The sequence below is a fragment of the Desmodus rotundus genome, chromosome 12 (genome assembly GCF_022682495.2).
Source record: "Desmodus rotundus isolate HL8 chromosome 12, HLdesRot8A.1, whole genome shotgun sequence".
NCBI classification, from domain to species: domain Eukaryota; kingdom Metazoa; phylum Chordata; class Mammalia; order Chiroptera; family Phyllostomidae; genus Desmodus; species Desmodus rotundus.
The window spans coordinates 30058551-30083503 of NC_071398.1; the positions used below are offsets into that span (position 1 = coordinate 30058551).

General features: G+C 42.6%; 3 protein-coding genes across 5 annotated transcripts in view; 1 reads left to right on the forward strand and 2 right to left on the reverse strand.

Annotated features, from left to right (window-relative positions):
• Positions 1–487, reverse strand: part of FBXO31 (F-box protein 31) — a 63661-nt gene extending 63174 nt beyond the window's left edge. For both annotated transcript variants that reach the window (XM_045191896.3, XM_045191893.3), the window contains exon 1: positions 87–487. The gene's annotated coding sequence lies outside the window, so the exon portion shown is untranslated. The remainder of the gene's footprint in view (positions 1–86) is intronic.
• MAP1LC3B (microtubule associated protein 1 light chain 3 beta) lies at positions 480–13754 on the forward strand. Its single transcript, XM_053915936.2, has 4 exons — positions 480–633; positions 7142–7197; positions 10634–10740; positions 11381–13754. Exons 1-4 carry the CDS (start codon positions 594–596, stop codon positions 11553–11555), a joined length of 378 nt encoding a protein of 125 aa, XP_053771911.1. The 5' UTR covers positions 480–593; the 3' UTR covers positions 11556–13754.
• Positions 13755–20168: 6414 nt separating this feature from the next.
• The window catches only part of ZCCHC14 (zinc finger CCHC-type containing 14), a 62144-nt gene continuing 57359 nt past the window's right edge, over positions 20169–24953 (reverse strand). For both annotated transcript variants that reach the window (XM_053915434.1, XM_024556247.3), the window contains one exon: positions 20169–24284. In XM_053915434.1, coding sequence (XP_053771409.1) covers positions 24229–24284 — 56 coding nt within the window. In that variant the 3' untranslated portion in view covers positions 20169–24228. The remainder of the gene's footprint in view (positions 24285–24953) is intronic.

Consider the following 24953-nt stretch of genomic DNA (forward strand, 5'->3'; position numbering starts at 1 on the left):
ACCAGTGGAGATTCTTAAAATTAAAACACACGCACACACCCAGCTGAATATACTTGATCCGGAAGGAAAACAAACAAAAAGCTTACACCACAAAAGTAACCAGCAGCTCCTAGATCAGCGATACTCGGGAAGCAGGAGCAGAAAAGGACTCTTTTTCAGGGGGAATCGTTAACAGTCACCAGCACTGAGCGCTGGAAACACGAGCGCACGAACTCAGAGCAGCTGGCCACGAAGGACAGCACGGCGCGGCAGGGACTCCGGGGATCGCACCCCGCCTCTCCGTGGGGCGAGGGGCAGAGCCGGCTGCCTGGTCCGGTTTCGTGCTCCCCGCCGCGGGCCACGAGGGAACGTCCTCCCTCGGTGCTGCCAACTCAGACATCCACCGCGCGCGCCGGCCCGCTTCCGCCACGCACGACATGGCGGCTGCAGAGTCCGCCCCCCCCGCCCCGCCTCCAGGGGCGGTGCGCTGGTCACCTGACGCGGCTGCGGGCTGAGGAGACACAGGAGAAGTCGCTGTCGCCACTGTCGCATCCGCCGCCACCTGAAGCTGCAGGGGCCGTCTCTCTCGCCGTCCCTCCTAAGCCTCCCGCGCCATGCCGTCGGAAAAGACCTTCAAGCAGCGTCGCACCTTCGGTGGGTGCCGCGGCCGGGCCCGGAAGGACTGCGGGGCCGAGGCGGCGGGCCGGGGGGTGACGGGGGCCGGAGAGGGCTCAGGGGCCGAGACGCCGGCCTGGGCCGGAGAGGGCCGGGGCTTGGCGGGAGCCAGAGAGGGCGAGGAGCCGCGCTGGAGGCCGCGGGCTGACGGAGGGCCCGGCCCGGGAGACTGGAGGGGCCCAGACGGCGGGCCCGGCCCGGCAGGGCCGGGAACTGACGGGCGCCCGAAAGGGCTGAGGAGCCGAGACGGCAGGCCGGCCTGGGGGCTGGCTGAGGTGCTGAGGTGGCGGGGATCAGGACCCGGGCCGGGTGGAAGGCTAGGGCCCGCGGGGCGGGGGTCTGGGTGGCCGAAGGCTGAAGGGCCGAGGGGCCGGGCCCGCGGGGCTCGGGGTGGGGGCTCGAGACCTGACGGGCCGCGGACCGGGTCGAGCGACTGGCGGGTGGAGGGTTTTCGGGGAGGGCCTGCAGGGGGGACTCCGAGGGCGGCAGGGGGCGGGGCGTGAGAGAGCCGGGCCCCGGGCGTTCTCACCTGGCCCGGGGCGCGCGCTTGCGCGGAGGTGCTGAATCGTTTGTGGCCCCTCGTCGGCGCTCCAGGCTAGGGGCGGGGGTGACTGTCCGTCCCGAAAGCGCAAACCCCCGTAAGAAATGTGGGGAGGCTGTTCTGGACGCCGGCAGTGCCAGGCCCTTTGAAGTGGTTGGTGGCTCTGGGATCAAGTGACTCATCTCCAGGTGCGTTGTCCTGATCGCCTGTGGCAGGAGGAAAGTCAGTGCCGTGGTCGAGAGGAGGGGTGAACACGGGTGAGCCCCGAATCTGCCGTCTCTGCGTCCCTGCACCGGCCCGAGCACAGCGGACGTGGCGGGACGTCTCGTGCCCGTTCGTGGCGGGAGAGCTGGGGCGGGGGTCGCTTTTGCTCCCGGCCTGTGAGGACATCCTTACGTTTACACCGCCGGTACATCCGATCAGGTCTCCACCACTTCAGACGGCAAACCCCGCTTAGGTTTCCTGGCTCTTGGCTCACAATGAAAGGAGCATCACGATATTTACTCCCCCACAAAAATGACGAGAAAGAAGGGATTAGTGCTCCTTTTAAGCAAGAAAATTCTGCAGCAGCGAGCGGCCTCCGTGGATGTCTGTGTAGGACTTGTTTACAGCGGCTTGGGGAGCACAGTGGAGCAGGGGCCCCGGGGCCCTCCCACTGCTCGGGGAGTGTCCCGTGGGATCTTATGCGCCATCTCGAGCATTGGCACCTTTGTGTAGATTCCGGACCTCTAGGAAGAGGTTCGCATTCATCTGATCTTGGATGTGGTTTTCCAGATCTCATTATTGGTAAGTATTTGAGTTCTTGTGCCCGAGGAGTTTCAGTAAGTGAAATTCGCGTCAGCCTGCCCAGCATGGCCTCAAACAACCTCTCGAGGCAGTTTGTTGGTCCACAAGACTTGGATGTGCTTTTTTTGTTAGGAATTTTCTCTTCAGTGACCCTTCTGAACTCTACATATTGTTTAGCTTTTATGCAACCCCCAGAGCAGCATTTGAAGCAGATTGGCAGCATCTGGCTTCCGTCCTTACTAGCCCTGCATTTGAGAGTTAACTGGACATGTTTGTGTGGGAAAGATGCCCATTTCTCATGACTGCAATGACTACAACTATACTTTCCTTGCTGAAGGTATTTTTACGAGATTCTGAAAAAGTATTTTCTGATGAATTAGAAGGCTTTCGAATCTATGGCCCTGGGAGTAAACAAGCAGCATTGTCCCATTTTTTTTCCCCATTAGTCATATCTTACTGTGCCATTGTGACATCCTTTTGAGTTAATAAAACTGTTGTAATAATTATAACCCACATGCATTTTCACATATGAACAACTGTAAACCTACTTTTGTCCACTACATTTATTGTATATGGGCTTTCCCCTTAGCTCACCATTCCTCCCCGCCATTTTAAGATATCTTTAGTAATTTTGCAGAAAAGTATGAAATGTTTTTTAATGATTTCTGCCTTCCCTTGCTCCTGATTATCGTTAACAGCACTGGCAATTGACAGTTTTCAGAAATTTGTAGCGCAGTAAGTGAGGGGAACCAATTCTTTGGGGAGAACCTCCTTATAGAATCTAAGACCAGCCCCAGTTAGCTTAAGCAGTTCTTTCTTTCCAAGTGAGTGAGTTTAGGTTAATTTAAAACTGAATACAGTTCTATTGATATACCGAAATAGAAAGGGTTGAAATGGATCTTAGGGCACCTCCCAAACAACCCCTTCCTTTTGTAGCTGAAGAAACTGGGTGGGGCCCAGAGAGGTGAAGATCTCGGTCCACCTAGTGGCAGAGTCTGGACTTGCACTTCTGACCTTCTGAGATGAATTCTTCCGTCCTCTGTAGGGAGCCATCATTTCTGAAACACTCTCTTTGTGGAAGTGGATCCACACTCTCAGTCTAGATGCATAGTGTGTCCTTGCAGATGGTTTGAAAAATATAATGAACTTAAAAAGTTGTATTTGAGCGCCCTGGCTGGTGTGGCTCAGTGGATTGAGTGCTGGCCTGTGAACCAAAAGGTTGCCAGTTTGATTCCCAGCCAGGGTATATGCCTGGCTGTGGCCAGTCAGTTACCAACCTGGTTGACCGGGTGCCAGAGGCAACCAATTAACGTATCTGTCACACATCACTGTTTCTCTCCGTCTCTTTCTCCCTCCCTTTACTCTCTGAAAATAAATAAATAAAATCTTTTAAAAAGTTGTATTTGAGCAAACAATTTTGGATTCGGTCTTATCAAATGTTATAATAATTTCACTCCACTTTCTTCTGGGGTTGGCCAGTTTATTCAAAATCAGAAGAACTGTTTCCCAAACACTGTTGTGCTGAGATTCGATGGTAAACTTAGGTCTTAAGCTCCTCCACTGATAATGAAAGGCCTTGCATGTCTCAGAGGAAGCTTGTGCGTTGGTCTACAACAAATAGCTCTAATAGGTTGACTAGAGAGTGAGATTTATGCCAAAACCTAGGTAGCACTCCATGAACTTAGCAAGCTGTGGCACTCATTGATGGGTTGAATGTTATGTTTATGATTTATGGACAGATTGGGGAAATACTATGCTTCTGTTTCACTCAGTGACATAAATCCTGGAAATGTATGTACGTGAAGTTTTATTTTAATTGCTCTGGGGAATCTCAAAGCAACTTTGCAGATAATGTGTTGGTAAATAAGGTACCTTAGACTCCTATCTATTTTTTAAAAAATTTTTATTGTTATTCAATTACAGTTGTATGCCTTTTCTCCCCCATCCTTCGACCCCACCCAGCTGAACCCCCCCTCCACCCTCCCCCTTGATTTTGTCCATGTGTCCTTTATAGTAGTTCCTAGACTCCTATCTATTTTCATCTGTATGGCTTATAAGGGTTTTCAGAGATAGGAGGAAAAGGAATCTGGGGAGGCATATCTTAATGTGCATTTGGAGCAGTATTTCCATTTTATGTGTGGTTATTAACCATCTTCTATGTATAAGCCTGGGCCTTGAGGGAATACAGACATGACTAGCACTGGGTCCATGACTGCCAGGGGCAGTTTGTTGAGGAAGACAAATGATAAACAGATCATTAAAGCACTAAGAAAATAATTGAGTAAATGAATTACTCTTTTTATGTGTCTTTGATCTGGTGTGCTCCTGTCAAATGTACCCTTGGTCTCTGAAGATAACTAATCAAAAAGAGTAAGGTATCTGCATATACCATGTTTAATTAAATTGCTTCAGCATCACTGGGCCAAGACACTAAAGACATTTCTATGTTACTCTTCAGCTTAAAGATATCACTTGTCTTAATAAAATTGTCTTTTTTGTCTTCTTTTTAGGGCCACATTTTAAGGGTAAATCAAGATAAAAAAAACTTTTGGTGCTATAGTTTGAAGTTTCACATTTAGAGTCTATTTTGTTTTTTCCTTCTTCATTAACCAAAATAAACCTGTTTCCTTGTGTAAAAAAAGTCTCTTCCCCTTGTGCCTAAATGTTTCCACTTAACCTTTTATATTTATTTATTAGGATAAACTTTTAAATATGGCACATTCTTCAGGGTATATTAAAGAATTGCCATCCATTTGCTAGAGTGAATTAATTAAGTTCTGATTTCCCCTAGCCTCTGAAAGAATCTACCCTGACAAAATGGAGGTTTTTGTTGTAAAGAGGGCTGATAGCTACGTCTGGATGGTCGAGCACCTTTTCTAGGCTAGGAGAGTCATAGGGACAGGTCTTAGAGCAATGAAAAGGAATCCACACCCTCAGAAATAGAGGATTCAAAGGGTGATGTAAAGGAAAAGATCCTCCTCCTGTATGTCTCCTCTACTCTGAGTACCCTCCTAAACACTGCTGACACCAGACATGGGTATTTTACACATCAAGCAGTTCATCTGGGTATCCTACAATTTAACACTATTTACCCAGTGTTAGCCTCAGATCCAGCAAGTTGAGGGCTCGGTCCCACAAGGATGCTCCTCCCCCACTAACACATCAACCATTAATTGCAAGTGCAGGTTTTAACCTGTGCTTCTGACCAGCTGGCTACAAACTAGAGATTCCCACAACCCCCTCATTTTTGGTTAAATCACCAGAGTTGCCCGAGAACTCAGGAATACCTTTCACTTACTAGGTTACCAAATTATGACAAGGGATATTAAAGCATATGAATGAACAAGCCTATAAAGAGATACACAAAATAAGGTCCAGAAGACTCCCTGTCCCTATTTGGTGTGGGCCACCTGAAAGCTTTCCAAACCCATCCTTTTGGATGTTGATGGAAGCTTCATTACATAGGCACGACTGATTTAAGTATTAGCCATTGGTGTAATTTAGCCTCTTGTCCCCCTTCCCTTCCCCTCCCAGGCGGTCAGGGAGTTAGGCTGAAAGTTACAACTCTCTAATCACTGTTGGTCCCCCTGGCAACCAGCCCCAACCCTTAAATGCTTTCCCAAAGTTACCACATTAACATAAACTTAGGTGTGGTTGAAAGGGGCTTGTTATAAATAAGGAAGGACTTTTTTAATCACTTACGAAATTCCAAGGGATTTGGGAGTTCTGTGCCAGGACCAAATATACATTTTTTGTTATAAATAATATCACAGATGAAAGCTACTAGGTTAAGTTTATTTTTAACAATAGCTAAATTTGTTTATTCTCATGTATTGAATAAAAATATGCACTGGGCCCTGCTGGTGGTAGTAGTGTCCCGAGAGGGTTGCACTGAAAGGTTGTAGGTTCGATTCCCAGTCAGGGCACATACCTAGGCTGCAGGTTTGATCCCCAGTTGGGGAGCCTATGAGAGGCAATCAGTCTGTGGTTTGTTTTTGTTTTTTTTCCGTCTCTCCCCCTCCCTCCCATCCCTCCCTCTTCCCCTTTCCCTTCCTCTCTTTCTAAAAAGCAATGAAAAATGTTCTTGGGTGAGGATTAAAAGAAGAGAATGCACTGGTAGGAACCCATGAGCTTGCAGTCTTTGTCTATAGCAAATATGTTTATATTTAGTAATTTATCTTAGGAGCTGATTTAGAAATGTTGGATGGGAAAGTAGAAATAGAACTTGTATGTTTATATTTGAATATGGGAATTATTTCAGTAGCTTTTATGAAGAATACTAAAATGTTTTCTTTTATCCGAACCAAATTGGCAACAATGTTAAAATAAATTCATAGTGCCTTTTTTCTGGAGCCACCAGCATAAGCACTTTCTCAGGAAGTTCATGACATTGATCATTTATTTGCAAATACCACGAGAATGAGTCCTACCATGGTAAATCAAGGTGATATTTAGAAGGTCTTTAAAAAAAATTTATTGATTCTGGGGAGAGAGATATCAATGTATTGTTCCACTTATTGATGTATCCATTAATTGATCCTTGTATGTGCCCTGGCCAAGGATCAAACTCCCAATCTTGGGGTATCAGGACCATGCTCTAACCAAGTGAGCTACCCAGCCAGGGCCTTAGGTTTTAATTAATGCCATCTTAATCATATGTTCATGTATTGCTTTATATATGACATGTCTCAAATTATACCTTATTGGGAACTGGACTTAGCTTGTTTTCCTCCCTGTATTCCCCAGAGAGCTTAGTACAATTATTTGAAAATATTAATAAGTGATTATATTAAGGGGCAGAATACAGAGATATTCTCAAAGTATCCAGCAGTAGACTTTGTGCTTTAAACCTTTATTTTGGGCACTGTACAAAACCATTTAAAACTTAAATTGGGCATTCTTTTTCCCCTGGTTTTATGTCATACCAGCTGATAGAGCCATCTAATTGCATATTAGTTTTCATGTAATTGCCTTTGGCCTTACATACTAACCTTTGCCAGAAGTGTTACTGCTTGGTTTCTCTCAGTTCTAGGAAAGATGTGTCTACTGCTTTGCTCTGCCACAGCTAAGGAGAGAATTCAAATATGAAAGGCACCAAAAAAAGTGCAGGCAAGAAGATGCATTTGGGCGCCTAATAACACCTATGTCTCTTCATTACAGAACAAAGAGTAGAAGATGTCCGACTTATCCGAGAGCAGCATCCGACCAAAATCCCGGTAGGTAGTTTCAGGTACCTATGTATGTTTCATTGGTTAATGACGAATAAAGAAGAGAGCCCTGCTTCAGTATAAATTCAGTGCAGTGCTGCGGTATGCAACTACCTGACAGGGTAATTCTGAGATCTCTTAATCTAGTTTTGAATATAATCCTATTCTGTTTCCTCTTAAGTCTGAGTTTGCCGTCTTAATGTTACACACTTCACAAATCAAATGTATTTGTGGGGACAGGACAAGAGGGGCTAGAACTGTTAGTGTTTTATCAATGGAAGGAAATGTCCGCTTTCTTCTAAAGAAAGCAAAGACTACTGCTGCGGGCAAATGAGTAGCTCTCAGGATTTAAGTGTGACTGTATATTCCAGGCTGCCTGACTTCTGATGCCCTGGAGAAGTCTCTTCTTGTATTTGGCTTCTTTGCAGGAGATAAAGGAAAGATACTGATCATCCTTGTCACGTGTAGTGGCCTCAGATGCCTATTGCTGTGCCTAGCCAACAGTGTTCTCTGCCCTGGGTCCTTTGTGGTGGACCTTAAATAGGCTTCTGCTGAGGCACTAACTGGTCTAGAGAGAATTTCTCAAAAGGAACTTTTGGTTTCAGGCAGAGGCCATGTTCAGGCCCCCTAGGGTCAAGGTTGCTAAGTGATCTTGGACTAGTTAGTAAAATTCTGAGAGGAGCTGCCATATCCTCAATTATGGGGAGAAAAATCCCATACCATATGGTTGGTGGAAACAGTTGCAAGATTCTGGGTATGTGGTTGTTACCTCCTGCAACTTTTACAGACCACTTACAAAGTCCACTGCTAAATACTATAGAAGTTCTCATGTTTGGCTTTGAGACTGGCCATCTCGTACTGAAGTGAGGGGAAAGAAGATGAAAGATCCATGGGGTTGGGGCTGAAAGATACACAGAAAAGTGAATAAGATGGGGCTGCTCAGCAGTTTCACACCTGTAGGATTCCATAGTAAGACACGTTCTATTTTGTTTGGACTGGTTGGAAATTTCACAATATGTCCTTAGCCTTGGGGTCAATGTATGGCTTAGAGGTGAGCCTTCTGGGGAATTTACTTAATTTTAACGTTTTTCTTTACTTTTGAGTACCTGCTATATCTATTTGTTATAGCAGGTGTTGCAAATATTGGATGTTGTCCTTTAACCAGAAAAGGTACTATGCCTTGGAAACAAACAGCCAGCGCAACAGTCTACCAGGATTTGTTCCACAGATTCCTTTTGAAATGTGAATATCTGTGTACATTAAAAATCATATTTTCTGCTAGTAGTTTCAGGGTTTATTTATTTTTTCTGCAGAAATCACATATTTGTCTTTCCATGTATGTGCTTGTGACATGCTGAACAAGTTTGAGAAGCGGACTCATAGCCACTCACATGTTGAGAATATGATGGGTGGATGGACAAACAATGGACAAAAGGACAGACAAGGCACAGGCAGTTCCCTAGCCCTTCAGTCTCCATTCCCCAATGATGGCTTTTTCTTCTATGTTCCTGTCCATAGCCCTACCATCTAAATAAAATATCAAGAAGGCACTTTTCAGCTTTAGTCAGGTACCTTATCCTATGTGTTATACATCTGCTCTCCCAAATTAGAAGGATTAAAGGGAAAAAAATTTTAAAAAAGAACTGAAAAGTAAACCAGTCCTTTAAAGGTGATTGTATTTTCATGGAGATCACCACACGGTGAGTAGGAGCAGCTACAACAGCTTCTCCCCAAGCAGACCAGGCTCACAACTGAAGGGAGGAGGTACCCAAGGTCATCTTATCCAGCATTTTTTGCAGGCTGCTATGTGTTCCTTTAATGGAAGGATTCTAAGGTCTTGAATTTTTCTTCCCATTCTCTGACTACTTCTGCTTCTTCCTGGGCCAAGAATCTAAGATTTCTGTATTGTCTCTGATTTCTGCTACCACTTAACCCCAGGCAGATGCAGTCTGCCTACTGATACTTTCTTGTGGATATTATGTTCTGAATACACAGCTCTACTAGGTAAGCTCTTCATTTTAACAAGGGAGGTGATGACAGCTTGACTTGGCCCTAACACAGAACCTCATGTAAGTCCCATAGAGTGGAACAAAGTACAGATAAGCATTTTTCCTCTTCCGAAGAAACATGTAAAGGTTTTCCATTGGTATCTCTCAACTTCTCAAATGTTGTTACAGGTCAGAGTTGCTGTACATGAAGAAGGATTTCTGTGGTACTCAGTAAAGAGATGATAATGAGTCTCAAAGGCAGTCACCAGTATGTGGCCAGAGCGTTTATAGTGGCTTAGAACTGGAAAAAAATCTATTTCTTTTTCTCTATAGAAAGGAAGTATGACAAGGAGCTAATGGATTTATTTCAGTTCATAATTTGAAATTATTTTTGTTTCTTGCATAGCTCAAGATTCTTGACTTTAATACAGATTAAAGGAATAGCAAGAAAATGAAAGAAATCCTCAAGTAACAAATTTGTCCCTGGAATCGGCTAATCATGATCTCTACTTGTCAAATATTGATTTAGGATTGTCTCTAGTATTTAAAAAAAAACTGAGTCTGTTACCATAATTAAGATCTTACAATTTTATTAAGCTTCCTTTCCATGTCACAGGAAATGGTGGTGTTCCAATTGATATAGACAGATTCAGATCTTTACACTTTAAGCTGCTACCCAGCCTCTCTGTTCTTCTAAAACTTAGGGTCTTTTTTCTGACTAGGTAGTATATTTTCGTGGTTCCTGTAGGGTAAGTGGAGGCAGTCTGGCTTCCTCACCCAGGTGTCTGGGTAACTAAGGGAAGCAGTGTTCCCATAACCTTGGACGGGCCTGATAAATAGTGTTCTCATAGCCTTGAGACTGGGTCCCGTAAACTGTTCCCGTAACAGGAAGTGGGCTCTTATACACAGAATTATGCTGTGTTATATAATTTTCTGTCTTGAAGGCAGATTTATTCTAGTATTTAAAAGGGGCCAGGGTCTCCCTGCTTGGTGCCATGCTAGGAAGCAAGGGCCACAACATGTGCCACACAGAGACATGCAGGGGGACATGCGGCTTACAGTGTGCATAGCTCGCCCACTGGTGAATAAAGGCATGTCAGACATCCCAGCAGTTCTGTGAATATTCTTCTGTCTGCCTGAATACCATGAACCTATCAGGCCTTGATCAGCTGCAATATATAGTTCCAAATAACAAAAGAATACATAGCAGTTTCTTCCTCCACCCTGCAGCCACCCTGCTCACCTCCCTGGAGGCAGCTACGTTGTCTCTCGTGTACCATTGTATAGGAGAGAGTCTAAGCTAATAAATGATCACTCTTCACAGGAGAGCTATGAGGAAACTAATAAACGTGCTATTTTAAACCCCATTTTGGCATGTGCCAATTATAACATAGGAAGTATTTTATTTTTCTCTGTTGATGGCTATTTTAAAATCACCTTTCTGGCTTCGTTTCTAGGTGATAATAGAACGATACAAGGGTGAGAAGCAGCTTCCTGTCCTGGATAAAACCAAGTTTCTTGTACCTGATCATGTGAACATGAGTGAACTCATCAAAATAATTAGGTATTTAATCATCTCTTTATTTTTTTATTTCTTTGAGTAACTTTTCATTGTTTATAACATTTACAGATAAATCTATAGCTCTGATTAAAATTATGCAAGCTTAGTAACACTATAGGATGTTTCATTTCTCAGTTTTTTAATATTTCTTACCTGCTGGATCTCATGTCCTTTCTTTCTGATCCTTTTATAACAGCTAGTGTGGATGTTGTCCATTAACTAGAAGGGTTACAAGTTTTGTATAGCAAAATTAGTAAAAGAGAATGTAGACTTGGTACCATGGTAATAAATTATACCAGCTTAGGTCTTAGTTTACAAGTATTTTGAACTGTTTTTCTCACAGTTTATAGACACTAATGGCTCTTCAGACAGCATATTAGTTTAAAAATGGCCTCGAGAAAGGTAATAAGAATAACCTATCAAGGATTATCACTAATATTGATTGTTAATATAATCATAGAAAATGTTTTGTGCTTTGTGAGAAGAAATATTAGAGTCATCATCAGTAAGGTATACACTTTAATTTGCCAGAAGCAGCATTTAGAAAATAGTTACACTTTTAAATCATTCGGGGTGAGTGATATTTTTACATATGCTCCCTACTTACTGATACTAATTTTTTTTTCACATTTTCTTTCAATAGAAGGCGCTTACAACTCAACGCTAATCAAGCCTTCTTCCTGTTAGTGAATGGGCACAGCATGGTGAGCGTATCCACACCAATTTCAGAAGTGTATGAAAGTGAGAAGGATGAAGATGGATTCCTGTATATGGTATATGCCTCTCAGGAGACATTTGGAATGAAATGGTTGGTGTAAGACTAGAAAAATGCATCTGTTCTAGAATTTTTTAAACCCTTACCAACAGGAAAAAAAGGGATATTACCAACTGAGATTGATCAGTTCATCTAATCACAGATCATCAAAAACAGTAGTGTTCCTGCCTAGGAGTTTTAGAAAGTTGTTTTTGTACTTCAAGCAGAAAAACTGAGCTCCAAATGAGCACACTCAGCTTTGGAAAACTATATTATTTAACCTAGGCTGTCTTGTTTTCAAATTTAGAAGTTTAAAAATAAAATACTTTGCATTCTGAGTTACCAATAAAATAGATCTTCAGTTATTTTAATGCTCTTTCCACAATAGGAACTTGCATTTTGAGTGTTCAGAGACAGTAAATCTTTTCTCTAGGTTCACAGAACCTGCCAACTTTTTAATTGAAGGGTTTCTACCTAACTAGAGAGGTCTCTAAGAGGATCTTTAAGCATAAGTTGTCAAGCATAGCCCCCCCAAAACACATTTGCCATAATAATTGGCAAGAAGCAGGCCAAATAGGGGTGTGTAAGAAAAGTGAACTTCTGTTAAAGGTTCCTCCTGATTCCTAGTGAGTACACCCCAAGTCAACACTCGCAGTGTTAGGAAGCTCTTACTTGGTTTGTTCTCCAGGCAGTAATACACAGAAAAATATCACTGCTCAGTAGGAACCTTGAATAGCTTATTTTGGTCTAGTTTCTCAAAAGACCCAGAGAAGAAAAAGTGACATTTCTTCTGTTTCAGATATTCTCTGATCAAAGAGTTCAAACTAGTGCCTGCTTTGGTAATTAAACAAGCTATTGTATCAGTTTCATTCTTTAGGGCAGGGCTAGGACTACAGAATCCTCAAACTAAAAACGTTAAAATTCAGATGCACTTCTACATTTAGGCTTAAAGCTACAGATTATCCATGTTTTACGTTAGGTGTGTGACTAAAATATGTGATTAAAAAGTTACCACATTTTAAAGATTATTTCAGTTATCACTGTTAGGTCAAACCACCATTGAAATTCCCGCACTGTAAGTGTGTGTCAGTTGTGAAGAAGGCGGTGAAAGGAGATATATATTCTCTTCACGGATACTAATGTCATAAAGTAAAACTTATTTTCCAAGTCCAACTAGAATAACCAATGCTTCCTACTACCTGCATGGGCTTCGTTATTTACTATTTTTATGGGAGTATCACAAAGAGATCACAGACCACTTTAGACTACATGTAGCGGGTCATGATCTGCCCTTGTGTATTTAGATGTGTATGGAATACCTGCATCAGTTAGTGGAAATTATTTGTTGTAATGGAGGGATTAGGCAATATTACTGCATATGGGCCTTCAACCCCCAAGCTCCCATCACCTACTCCTGCTGCATGCGTCTGTCTACATGGCTAACTTTTAATATGTATATTTTTACATTATGTACATTCTTAATCGGCCTGTCTTGTTCAGATTGTATACGTCATTGTATCTGACATTGTTGTAACTACTGTGTGATCAGTAAGATTCCTATAAGAAATTTCTGCTTTTTAAAAAAAAATATTGAGGCGAGAGGGGTGACTTATATCCTATATTAGTGGGTGGTCACTCTATATTTATAGGATCTTTAAAACAAGTACATTTTTAATGAACTAAGGTGAATAAAGGCACAATTAAAGACTAATCAAAGCTCAGTTTAATGGATCAGTGTCTGAGACTTACAAACCTGCATATTGTCTATAGTAGCCTAAGCCAAACAAGTAATATCCTTCCTAAGGAGGAGCACCCAGACTGGTTTTGCTGTGTGGGACAGCAGCTGAGTTGGAGGGACATCCACCTTTGAAAGTCTCTGCCTTGTCATGGGCACCTTCTTCACCTTGGTCAAAGTTCTCCCAATTGGTTGAGGGCCCTGGTCAGGAGGCATGGTTGGAGTATTGTCCCAGTATCCCAAGGTTGTGACTTTGATCCCCAATCAGGACACATACAAGAGTCAACCAATGAATGCATAAGTAAGTGGAATAATGAATCAATGTCTCTATCTCCCCCCACTTCCCTCCCTTCCTCTCTCAAATCAATAAAACTTCTAAAAAATCTCTACATTTTCCTTAGAACTTACATGTCACGAAGTATGTGTAGGATGGATGTGGAACCTGGGTGTATTGTGGGAGTAAACACTTAAAAACTTAAGTCACCCTGAATGAACAACAAAGTAAAATAAACATGAAGGTGTCAAGAGTATGTGTGTGTGTTGTGGTCATGGAGGCATTACATGGCTTATGGTACCTCAGTTGCTATGAGGAGCCACATCAAGTAAAGATAGTGTACAAACAAGCCAAGTGGGGGGAGGGGTCCGCCCACAGAGCCCCCCTGGTCGCTATGGATGAGAGTAAGTCTACCAAGACATGATCTGCTTGGGGAGGAAAGGTGGCCAATCTCATAAGAGAAGGGTCTTAAGCCTCTTTCTCAATGGGCTTTTACTGGGTTTAATTTGCTAGGAATACAGTACGTATATGTAAAGCTTATCAATCATTGTCAGGCAGTACTGATCAAACAATAGATAACATTCAAAGAACTGAGGGCTTATTCCAAGTCAGGGTCCATTAACTAAAGGGCTGTAAAACTTTGAGAAACAAACTCATTTCATGCTTGGACCCTTATCAGAAAATTGAGGGCATTCTTAGCAAAGCAGGTTTCACAGGACTTTATTCTTTCTTAGGCTTGGTCTCCCCCCCACCCCACCCCCAACCACCTATTCCTGCCCAGGGCTGCACCACCCTCCAGCATTGTTTCAAGCTTAAATCAGGTGGGGGAAGTAAGGCAGCCATGGGATTAGGAGACTTCTTAATGATAGAATGAGGACTCAGGCTATGTCAAAGCCAAGGGGCGAGGGTCCATCACCCCCTTTTTTCTGTAGTCCCCCAAGTCCTCTGAGTGCCCCATCACAACCCTGCCTTAGGTTATCTCTCCCTTGAGGAATCTTACCTATCATTGGCTAACCAGTCATCTACCTGGGGCCAAGCAGGGTGAAGTAAAGGGGGCAGAGGTGGTGCCCCAGCTGGGAAGGTAAGTTTTGTCTCCCTAGTGGCTTACGGTCCCAAAGTCTCTCACTCAGCCTTAGCCATGGGGGTTACAGCTTCTGAAACCAGGCAGGGTGGTTCCCAACATAGTGGCCAGTGTTACTTATTTGGAAAATGGCACAGAACCAACTCAAATTGAAATAGGCTCTGTAACGTTAGTGGAAGAGTACAGGGAGTGAGTTAAGGGAATGCTCTGCTTCCCCAAGTTTCTTGGTCAGCAGATGTGCATGTCTCCTATCCCCAGAGGCCTGGCCTGGATGATTCCCTAGAGACAACCCAGAGGCCCTGGAAGTAACCAAAGAGCAAGATGTTCCATGTCAGGGGCTGCCAGCAGGTGCTAGGATGGGCCAGCTGTGTCTCCTGATACTTACCTGACAGTATCCCTGACCATGTCTGGAAAAAACCAAGAAGTCTTAGGGACATCTATGGGAAAAGGCACAAAGGTCCTCCCTCTAGTGCTTGGCACTGCTCATGTCAAAAATGCAGTCCCAGGCTTATTCAGACCGCCACCCTCCCAAATCCAGAGGACAGCTTTAGATGGCAGGGCACATTAAAGTCACATTCACATATAAACATTTGGAAGTGTTCAAAAGATGCTTAGATCTACATCAGAACTACAACTAAACTACAGAACCACCATCATTCAGAACCACCTGAAATCTGAATGGAAGTCTTCTAAGGATATATAGAAGAAGCCACATCAAGACTACTAGGGGCACAGATGCAGAACAGGCTGGTCTATAACCATGTGTGGTCGATCAGGGGAGAGACCTTGGCTGTGGAGTTCCCTGCTGACAAGTGAGGGGTCCTGGCCCCATGCCAGGCCCCCTAGCCCAGGGTTCTAGTGCCAGGAAGAGAAGACTCCACAACTTCTGGCTGTAAACACCGGTGAAATTGTGGATCAGTGATGCAGAGGGTTTCTGGAGTCCCAGGCAATGCCTCTTTAAGGGCCCACACACTTGGAGTCACTCCTTCTGAGCTCCAACGCTAGAGCAGCAGCTCAAAAGGCACCAGGGACATAGGGGTAGGAACTGAATCATCTGACATCATGGCAAAGCCTGGAGGGGCAGCTTTCTCCCAGACACAAATGCTGGCAGAGGCCACTGTTCCTTTGCCGAGCCCTTCCCCCAAGACAGTAGGCAGGTGGTGCCTTATCTGAGTGTCCATCAACCTGACTCACACTGCCTGCCTGCCCTGGTGATTTCCCTGAGACCCTGCCCCACCCAGCTTTCAGCTCACCCAAGCTGTTGCCAGTGGCTTTTCCATACAAATGGTCTGATTTGGCAAGGACCCAGAGCCATGGCACCGGGTGGACAGCGTCAGACCACATTGAAGCACCACACAACCACCTCCTTAGGCAACACATTCAAGGGGTGGATTCAGCAGGTACCAGAGGCCCACTGAAGTCCTGCTCTGTGGGGTGGGCCTCTGCACAGCTGCTCCCCCCCCAGTAGCAGCAGCCAGTCCTTGCAGATCAGCCTGGCTTAAATCCCTCCCACTGACATGCCAAAAGCAATCAAGGCTCAACTACAAGAGAAGGGTATACACAGCCCAGGGGGTTGGGATGCACACTTGGAGTGCCCAGCTCTGGCAAACAGGGAAGCTGTACCACTGAACCCTACAGGACAACTACTAAATTACAGCATGGAGTCATAGCAGCTCTATCTAATAGACATAGGGAGAGAAACAAACATAGGGAGGATGCCAAAACGAGGACACAAAGAAATTATGTCCTAAAACAGGGGTGTCAAACTCATTTTCACTGGGGGTCACATCAGCCTTGCAGTTGCCTTCAAAGGGCCAAAATAATTTTAGGACTGTATAAATATAACTATTCCTTAACTGTTAAGGAGTTGAAATTACACTCAGCTCTTTGAAGGCAACCACAAGACTGATGTAGCTCCCGGTGAAAATGAGTTTGACATCCCTGTCCTAAATGAAAGAACAGAACAAAAACTTCAGTGGAAAAACTAAACAGAATGGAGACAAGCAATCTTCTAGATGCAGAGTTCAAAACACTGGTTATTAGGATATTCAATGAACTCAGTGAGAACTTCAATATAGCATAAAAAAGAGCCACTCAGAAATTAAGGCTATACTAACTGAAATGAAGAATAATTTACAGGGAAATCAACAGTAGAGTGGATGAAGCCAAGAATCAAATCGGTGATTTGGAATTTAAGGAAGCAAAAACACCCAGTCAGAACAAAAAGAATCCAAAAAAATGAAAATAGTTTAAGAAGCTGGTGGGACAACTTCAAGCATACCAACATTCACATCACGGGGGTGCTGGGAGAAGAAGGAACTCAAGAAATGAAAGCCTACTTGAAAAAATGACAGAAAACTTAACCTGGTGAAGGATATAGATATGTAACTCAAGGAAGCAAAGAGAAACAAGATGAATCCAGAGAGACCTACTCCAAGACACATCACAATTGAAATGCCAAAAATTAGTTACCTACAAGGCATCTCCCATAAGACTGTCAGCTTATTTCTCAACAGAAACTGCAGGCCAGAAGGGATTGGCACAAGATATCCAAAGTGATAAAAAGCGAAGACCTACAACCAAGACTACCCAGTAAAGCTATCATGTAGAACTTAAGGGCAGATAAAGAGCTTCCCAGACAAGAAAAAGCTAAAGGAGTTCATTACCACCAAACCAGTACTGTATGAAATATTAAAGGGTCTTCCTTAAGAAAAAACATAAAAAGTATGAATAAAATGGCAATAAATACATATCAACAATTGAATCTAAAAAAAAAATGAGAAAGTGGAACAGAGACACACTCATAACACACTCATATGAGAAACAAACTCATAGTTACAGAGAAAATTCTGAGGGTTGCCAGATGGGAAGGGGGTTTGAGGAATGGGTGAAAAAGGTGAAGAGATTAAAAATTACAAATTCAGAGTTCCGGCCAAGATGGAGGCATAGGTAGACACACTGTGCCTCCTCGCACAACCAAAAGGACAACAACAATTTAAAAACAAAAAACCAGAACTGACAGAAAATCGAACTGTCTGGAAGTCTGACAACCAAGGAGATAAAGAAACATTCATCCAGACCAGTAGGAGGGGCAGAAATGGGCAGCCGGGGCAGAGAAGACTCGCGGCAAGGCGGCAGCTGGCACACCCAGTGAGGTGGCGGATTGTGGAACGGGGCAGGCCAGGCTGCAGCTAGCACACCCCACAAGGTGCTGGCTGGCAGACCCTGAGGCCCCACATTCGCACATAGATAAACCAGGAGGAACAGCAGGGGAGCAAAGCAGACTGCACAACTCAGGGCTCCAGCATGGGGAAATAAAGCCTCAAACCTCTGATTGAAAACACCCGTGGGGGTAGAGGCGGCAGCAGGAGAAACTCCCAGCCTCACAGGAGAGTTCATTGGAGAGACCCACAGGGGCCTAGAGCGTGCACAAGCCCACCCACTCGGGAACCAGCACCAGAGGGGCCCAATTTAATTGTGGGTAGCAGAGGAAGTGACTGAAATCCGGCAGAGTGTGGAGCAAGCACCATTGCTCCCTCTGGCCCCTCCCCCACGTACACAGTCACAGCGCAGCCACCAGCATGACCCCACCCTGGTGAACACCTAAGGCTCCGCCCCTTTATGCAACAGATGCGCCAAGACAAAAAAAAAAAAAAATGGCCCAAATGAAAGAACAGATTAAAGCTCCAGAAGAAATACAACTAAGCAACGAAGAGACAGCCAACCTATCAGATGCACAGTTCAAAACACTGGTAATCAGGAAGCTCACAGAATTGGTTGAATTTGGTCGCAAATTAGATGAAAAAATGAAGGCCATACTAAGAGAAACAAAGGAAAACGTACAGGGAACCAATAGTGATGTGAAGGAAACTGGGACTCACATCAATGGTGTGGACCAGAAGGAAGGAAGAAACATCCAACCAGAAAAGAATGAAGAATTCTTTCAAGAATTCAAAAAAATGAGGAGAGGCTTAGGAACCTCCAGGACATCTCGAAACGTTCCAACATCCGAATTATAGGGGTGCCAGAAGGAGAAGAGGAAGAACAAAAAATTGAAAACTTATTTGAACAAATAATGAAGGAGAACTTCCCCAGGCTGGACCCAAGGAGGAACACACCAAGGCACATCATAATTCCATTCCCCAAGATGAAACAGAAGGAGAGAATCTTAGAAGCAGCAAGAGAAAAGGACACAGTTACCTACAAAGGAGTTCCCATAAGACTGTCAGCTGGTTTCTCAAAAGAGACCTTACAGGCAAGAAGGGGCTGGCAAGAAGTATTCCAAGTCATGAAAGGCAAGGACCTACCTACATCCAAGATTGCTGTATCCGAGAATAAATAGCATAAATGATAGGTGGAAAATAGACAGGGGGAGGGTAAGAATAGTGTAGGAAATGGAGAAACCAAAGAACTTGTAAGTATGACCCATGGACATGAACTATAGGGGGGGAATGTGGGAGGGAGGGGGTGGGCAAGATGGAGTGGAGTGAAGGGGGGGAAATGGGACAACTGTAATAGCATAATCAATAAATGTATTTTTAAAAAAAGATTGCTGTATCCAGCAAAGCTAGCATTTAGAATGGAAGGGCAGATAAAGTGCTTCTCAGATAAGGTCAAGTTGAAGGAGTTCATCATCACCAAGCCATTATTATATGAAATGTTAAAGGGATTTATCTAAGAAAAGTAAGATAGAAAATATGAACAGTAAAAAATTATAGCAAACTCACAGTTATTAACAACCGCACCTAAAACAAAAACGAAAGCAAACTAAGCAAACAACTAGAACAAGAACAGAACCACAGAAATGGAGATCACATGGAGGGTTATCAACAGGGGAGTGGGGGGGGGAGAAAGGGGGGAACGTACAGAGAACAAGTAGCATAAATGGTAGGTGGAAAATAGACAGGGGGAGGGTAAGAATGGTGTAGGAAATGTAGAAGGCAAAGAACTTATATGTATGACCCATGGACATGAACTATAGGGGGGGAATGTGGGAGGGAGGGGGTGGGCAGGATGGAGTGGAGTGAAGGGGGGGAAATGGGACAACTGTAACAGCATAATCAATAAATATATTTTTAAAAAGTTACAAATTGACAGTTACAGAACAGTCATAGGGATGTAATGTATAGTATCCTCAGTATAGTCAATAATATTCTAAGAACTAAGTATGGTGTTAGACTGGCACAAGATATACCAGGACGATCACTTTTAAGTTATATAATGTCTAAAACTAATATAATATTGTATGTCAGCAGTAAATGAAAAATAAACAATGATCTAAAAATTAAAAAGAGATACCTAGATTAACCCCAACCTTGACTGTCATGAACCCTAAAGCTGTATGTAACGTCGTTAAACCCCAAATCAGTAATTCAAATTTCTGTCCACATCAAGGACATTTTTTTAAAAAAATCCTTCGAAACTTGACAGAAAACAGATTTAAGATGAAGTATCCCTTTTGTAAGGCTGGGAAGAAGGCAGAAAGGATTGACTCCCTAGTATGGAGAATAAGAATTGTGGTTTATTTGAAAAGACACGTGCTTCATATTTTGAGACAAAAACCTCATAAAAGAAAAGGATTTTTTTCAATTTTTATTTTCAGTACATTAAATTTACTCATAAAAACATTCTAAAAATGTACAATTTTTCCTTTTTAACAAAGTATAATAAAACATAAAAACCCCAAAAACGGAATACTTGACATTTACAATTCAAAATCAAATTAGCAGAATATTAAATATTTACAAAACTATATTTTTAAAAAATATTTATAAAGTTACATGCAATTTTGTAGAATTGACATAAAAGAATGGCTCAAAAATGGGAGACTTTTCCTTCATTCCTAAAAAGCAAATATGTCCAATAGAAGCTGTGAAGATTCTTGAGTATACGAGGTCTTCAGTTTCAGTACCAAAGCCTTTGTCTTTGTGCATGTAAGAACTTATGCATGTGAGGGGCTTGTTACAATACCCAGGACGGAGAACCAACACTCCCCTCCCTCCATTAACAGTGTAGTAACATTGACCTTTGGCCTCAACCAGCACAGTATGTAGTTTTATGAATGTTGATTAAAGATATTTTCTTTCAGAACCTTGGGACTTGTCAATAATTGAGCCTCTTCAGAACCCATGGCTTTAAATGTCACCTGACTCATTCTTTGGGAGTCATCTGTACTTTGGAAAGGATGACCAAAGGGATCAGGTTCCACAGGCCCATCCTCTGAGACGGGTGGTCAAGGTGAGCAGGGACATGGTTTCCCTTATAACCTTTTAAGACTCTTCAACATGTAACGCCATCAGTTATCAGTATGTAAAACTAGCAAGGCATCTAATAAACCACCACAAAAGCAGGAAGAGTGACAAAATGATAGGGAGTGAGGAGGGTAGGGTACAACCCAATTCCTCTCGGCAAGTGCTCACTGGAAACACTGGAGTGAGTGGACGAGTGCAAGCCTCGATCAGCCTGTGCTCAAACAGGAAACATGTTACAGCTGTGTGACGTTAGGCAAAGTTACTACCGCTGCTACTGCGCCTCCATACATAATGTGTAGTGTAAACTAACTATGTTGACTTCTTGCGATAAAAGACCTATAGAATTCTAAATATAGTGAATTAAAGTATTCAACCTACTAACTACTATATTAACAAGCTGACTCCTGTAATCTTTTGGAGATTATAGATGATGCTGGTTTTTTAAATACCCAATCACATATCTGCTTTTAAAAAATAAATTTGTCTATTTTTATTAGAAGTGCTAGCTCCCATTTCCTCAGTGCTCTTTAACAATGAGAAGTTTTAATGTTTAAACACTTTCCAATTTTCAATACTACCATGAAATAAAAATTAGAAAATAAGGTATATAAAATTGAGTGTTTTGCTTTACAAAAAAAAGATTAAATAGTTGTTCACCCCAACATTGTATTGTACTTTGATCTGTACATTCCTTTTTCCCCATTCTTGGAGATAAAAATGGGGTTAGAAACTTTAATATATGACAGACTACACAAAGCAAAGTGGCTGGTGCCACACCTACCTGGTTGCCACAGCACTTCGAAACAGCCGCGATTTCAGGAAAAAGACTAAGTAGTTGAAAGGATCTGTCTGATCTGTGTTTCTACCTGGTGAGGACATCTTCTGAGGAAATGCAAAATGCTTCTTTTAGGTTTACTGACTTTGGTTGCTTTTGGAGAGAAATTCATCAGAGATAATGCTGCTAGCAAATATTCCCAAGTCCAAGTATGTGATTCACTTGGGAAGAGATCTGATGGATCAGCAGCTTTGTGTCCTGTGTACCTCATATTTACATTTTACAATTGTCAACTTGGAATGACCTCTTTGGAAACGTCACACCACACACACACTTTCAAAGAAACTGGGAATTTTTCTAAGACCTCTGATAACTGGAACACAGCCACACAACGTCTGAACTTATATACCTCAATCTGAATGTCATACTTCAAATCAAAGTTTGTTTTAATTTTTTGTTGTATTTAATACTAACCTCTAATATTTATCAAAATAGTTGTAAGGGTAACAACACACACTTTCATTCCCCAATACTGACCACTAAAACAAAAAACCTAAATATGATTTTTTTTTTTGCTATGAGACAGTTTTCAACAATTTCACTATGTTGAAATAGGATTTATTTAAAATATTTCTTTGTTTAAAAAACCAAAAAAATTTAAAAGTTTGGCTTTCAGCACATATCCAGGCCACTGTAACGGCCTTCAGAAATATTAAAATCGTAAACATCAATGAACACTCTAAGTCTTCCTTTAACATAATATGACAAGTTCCAGTCTAATATTCTTTAAGGCAAAGTTGTGTCAGTTCTCATTATTTTGACATTTTTGTAGTGTTTATAACTTTAGAGATCAAAACATTCCCCCCAAAAGATATTGTAAGCATCACCGTTGCTTAAAAACTGTATGTGATAATACTGTGTACCAGGAAGAGAGAGAATACAGAGGTCTGTCAATTCTGCATTGCATAGAAATAAAACTCTACTAAAATAAAACTCTAAAAAACTCTACTAAAAGCCTTTTATAAAAAAAAATGTTACAACTTTCAACTTTAGTTTCCATAAAGCCAGGAAACTGATCTCAAAATGTGAAGCCTCACATCCCAATGCCTCAAATTCTAGGGTATTCTTTTAATTTACATCAATTTTGCTTGAGGCTGATTGTCCCATTTTAAGAATGGTGTGAACATTGTTATTTATTTAAAAAATACATATTCATCTGGAAAAATCCCTGGGCAAGGCCTTACCAATCAATATTTTAATACTGAAGGCTTCAGCATTTAAAACAATGTTATTTGAGCAGAAAATTCCCTTAAGTCTTAAAGATTTAAGTCCCTAAATTTCAGACCACAAAGCTCTCCTTGCAGTGGGGTGGAAGTGAGAACTGTGTGGGGAGGACTGCTTCTCACCTCGCTAAAACCAGACTTCTGCAAACCCTGTAGTTGTCCTGTTGGCGTGGTCTCTCTCAGAGTCCACCACTTTCTATTGGTCTTCTAGGTAATTTTTAACAGAACAAACTATTAACACACAACCTGATACAAACGAAGCTGACAGGAGAAAATTTCCAATCTTTTGCTCATAAATTACAGGACTGTATTATTGTTAACATGTGTGTCTCAAGTGCGAATCTGTTAGCAGTAAGCCTTGGGGTCTCTGGGAAGTCTGTGTGAGATTAAAAAAACTTGCAAACTCTGCTAAGGACAGATGGCATCTGTCACAGCCAAGTCACAAAGGCCGTGCCGTCACCTTGTCTCTGTGAGAGTTCCTTCATGGTGGAAGACAACAGGACTCAAAGCTGTGGAAGGGCCAATAAAGAACATATCTGCAAAGCTCTGACAACTAGGAGTTCTCTGGGACTTGGACCCTTAGAAATTAGTTGTTGTGAGTAACTATTTCTACTTAATAATGTAGTTTAAATTTATTTGCAAAAAGAAAATTAAAAACCTGAAACTGCTACAAAGTGTTCTAAGGAGGGAAGTAAATACTAAAATCTCTGTTGTGTACTAAGTCACGTGGCCTGCTGGTGCCAACTCTGTAAAGACAGATCCTCTGAATGTCTTGCACTGACTGGTCTCAGGGAGTGAGTCTCCCAGAACTGCAGAGATTGACATCAGTGTACATTCTTCTGTAGTGCAATCCTTAAAAAGCCCAGATATTAGTGCCTAACCACTTTAGGAACAAAACAAAAACAAAACAAAACAAAACAAAACGAAGGTGACATTTTCCCTCACCCAGGGGTGTCAACAGTCCGACTGGTGGAACTCCACTTGGAGAACTCCAACCTTCAGCTCTCACTTCCGATCTCGCGTAGCTGCCCTGGAATTACGTGGGAGCCTAGAAGGACCAGTTATGGCAATGCTCTTCCAGAGACGGCAGGTCTCTGCATTGCAACCAAGGGTGGAGATACCCATTAGGCAAGTCCTGACATCGAGCTCCAATCTAAAATTTTGGCAATAAAACTGAGTTTGATGCACTCCTACGCTAGGTTTTCTATCCAGTCTAATAAAGTAAAGCACCTTTGGATTAAAAATATTAAGCTCAACAGCAACTAGACTTCTCAGTTTTGTATTTAATTTTCCTTATGTCTCCATGGCTTAATAGTGTTCTGTTGCCAGAGAAAAATATCAATCTGTGGAGTCCAGACTTTCTGCTGGAGGGGCATATTTCAACCTAAAAGTACCTAGAGAGAGGGAAAAAAAGAGATCACATTTGAATCACTGTAGAATTACCACAAACAACTGATCTGTCCAAAGTTATTTCCAGAGTCACTGGTCAAGATTCAGGTGCTGAAAATCTAGACCACCTGTTTCTAACAACTGCTGCCCCCCCTCTCCCACCCAAAAACCTAGACCAGTGGCTATTTTATTAGTTTATAAAATCAGACAAGGGATGAAATAACTGAAGAGTTACCAATCCATTCCTTTATTTTAGCAGCTCTTTTTCTGACTCCGACAGCACATAGCTGGTGGGCTATCCAGCTCGCTGCTTCAGGAGATGCAGCACCATCTCTATCAACACGGTGGCCACTGCCCAGTCGCCTGCACCTGCCACCAGACCTACTGAGTCTAAGTTGTTTGTCTTTAAAGCTCTCCAGGTGACTAAGATACACAGGCAGGTCTGGTAATCACAGGTCTAAAGCAACCCTCACACCTACAGAGATCAAGTGACTCAAAGCTGCACAGCGAATAGTCACAGAGCTGGGATCAATTTTCCCAAATGCCCAGTTTGATGACCTTTCCAAAACCAACAGCAAAAACAAACCCATTGTAATAAATACATCAGACATACACTTGAATTTGACTAAAGAAAACAAAAGAGAGCAGATGGGAGAGAGCGGGTAAGGAAGAAG

Coding starts and splice junctions, on each gene's coding strand:
- MAP1LC3B (XM_053915936.2), top strand. CDS start 594: ATGCCGTCGGAAAAGACCTTCAAGCAGCGTCGCACCTTCG. Junction 634..7,141: donor CAAGCAGCGTCGCACCTTCG/GTGGGTGCCGCG, acceptor TCTTCATTACAG/AACAAAGAGTAGAAGATGTC. Junction 10,741..11,380: donor GAACTCATCAAAATAATTAG/GTATTTAATCAT, acceptor TTCTTTCAATAG/AAGGCGCTTACAACTCAACG.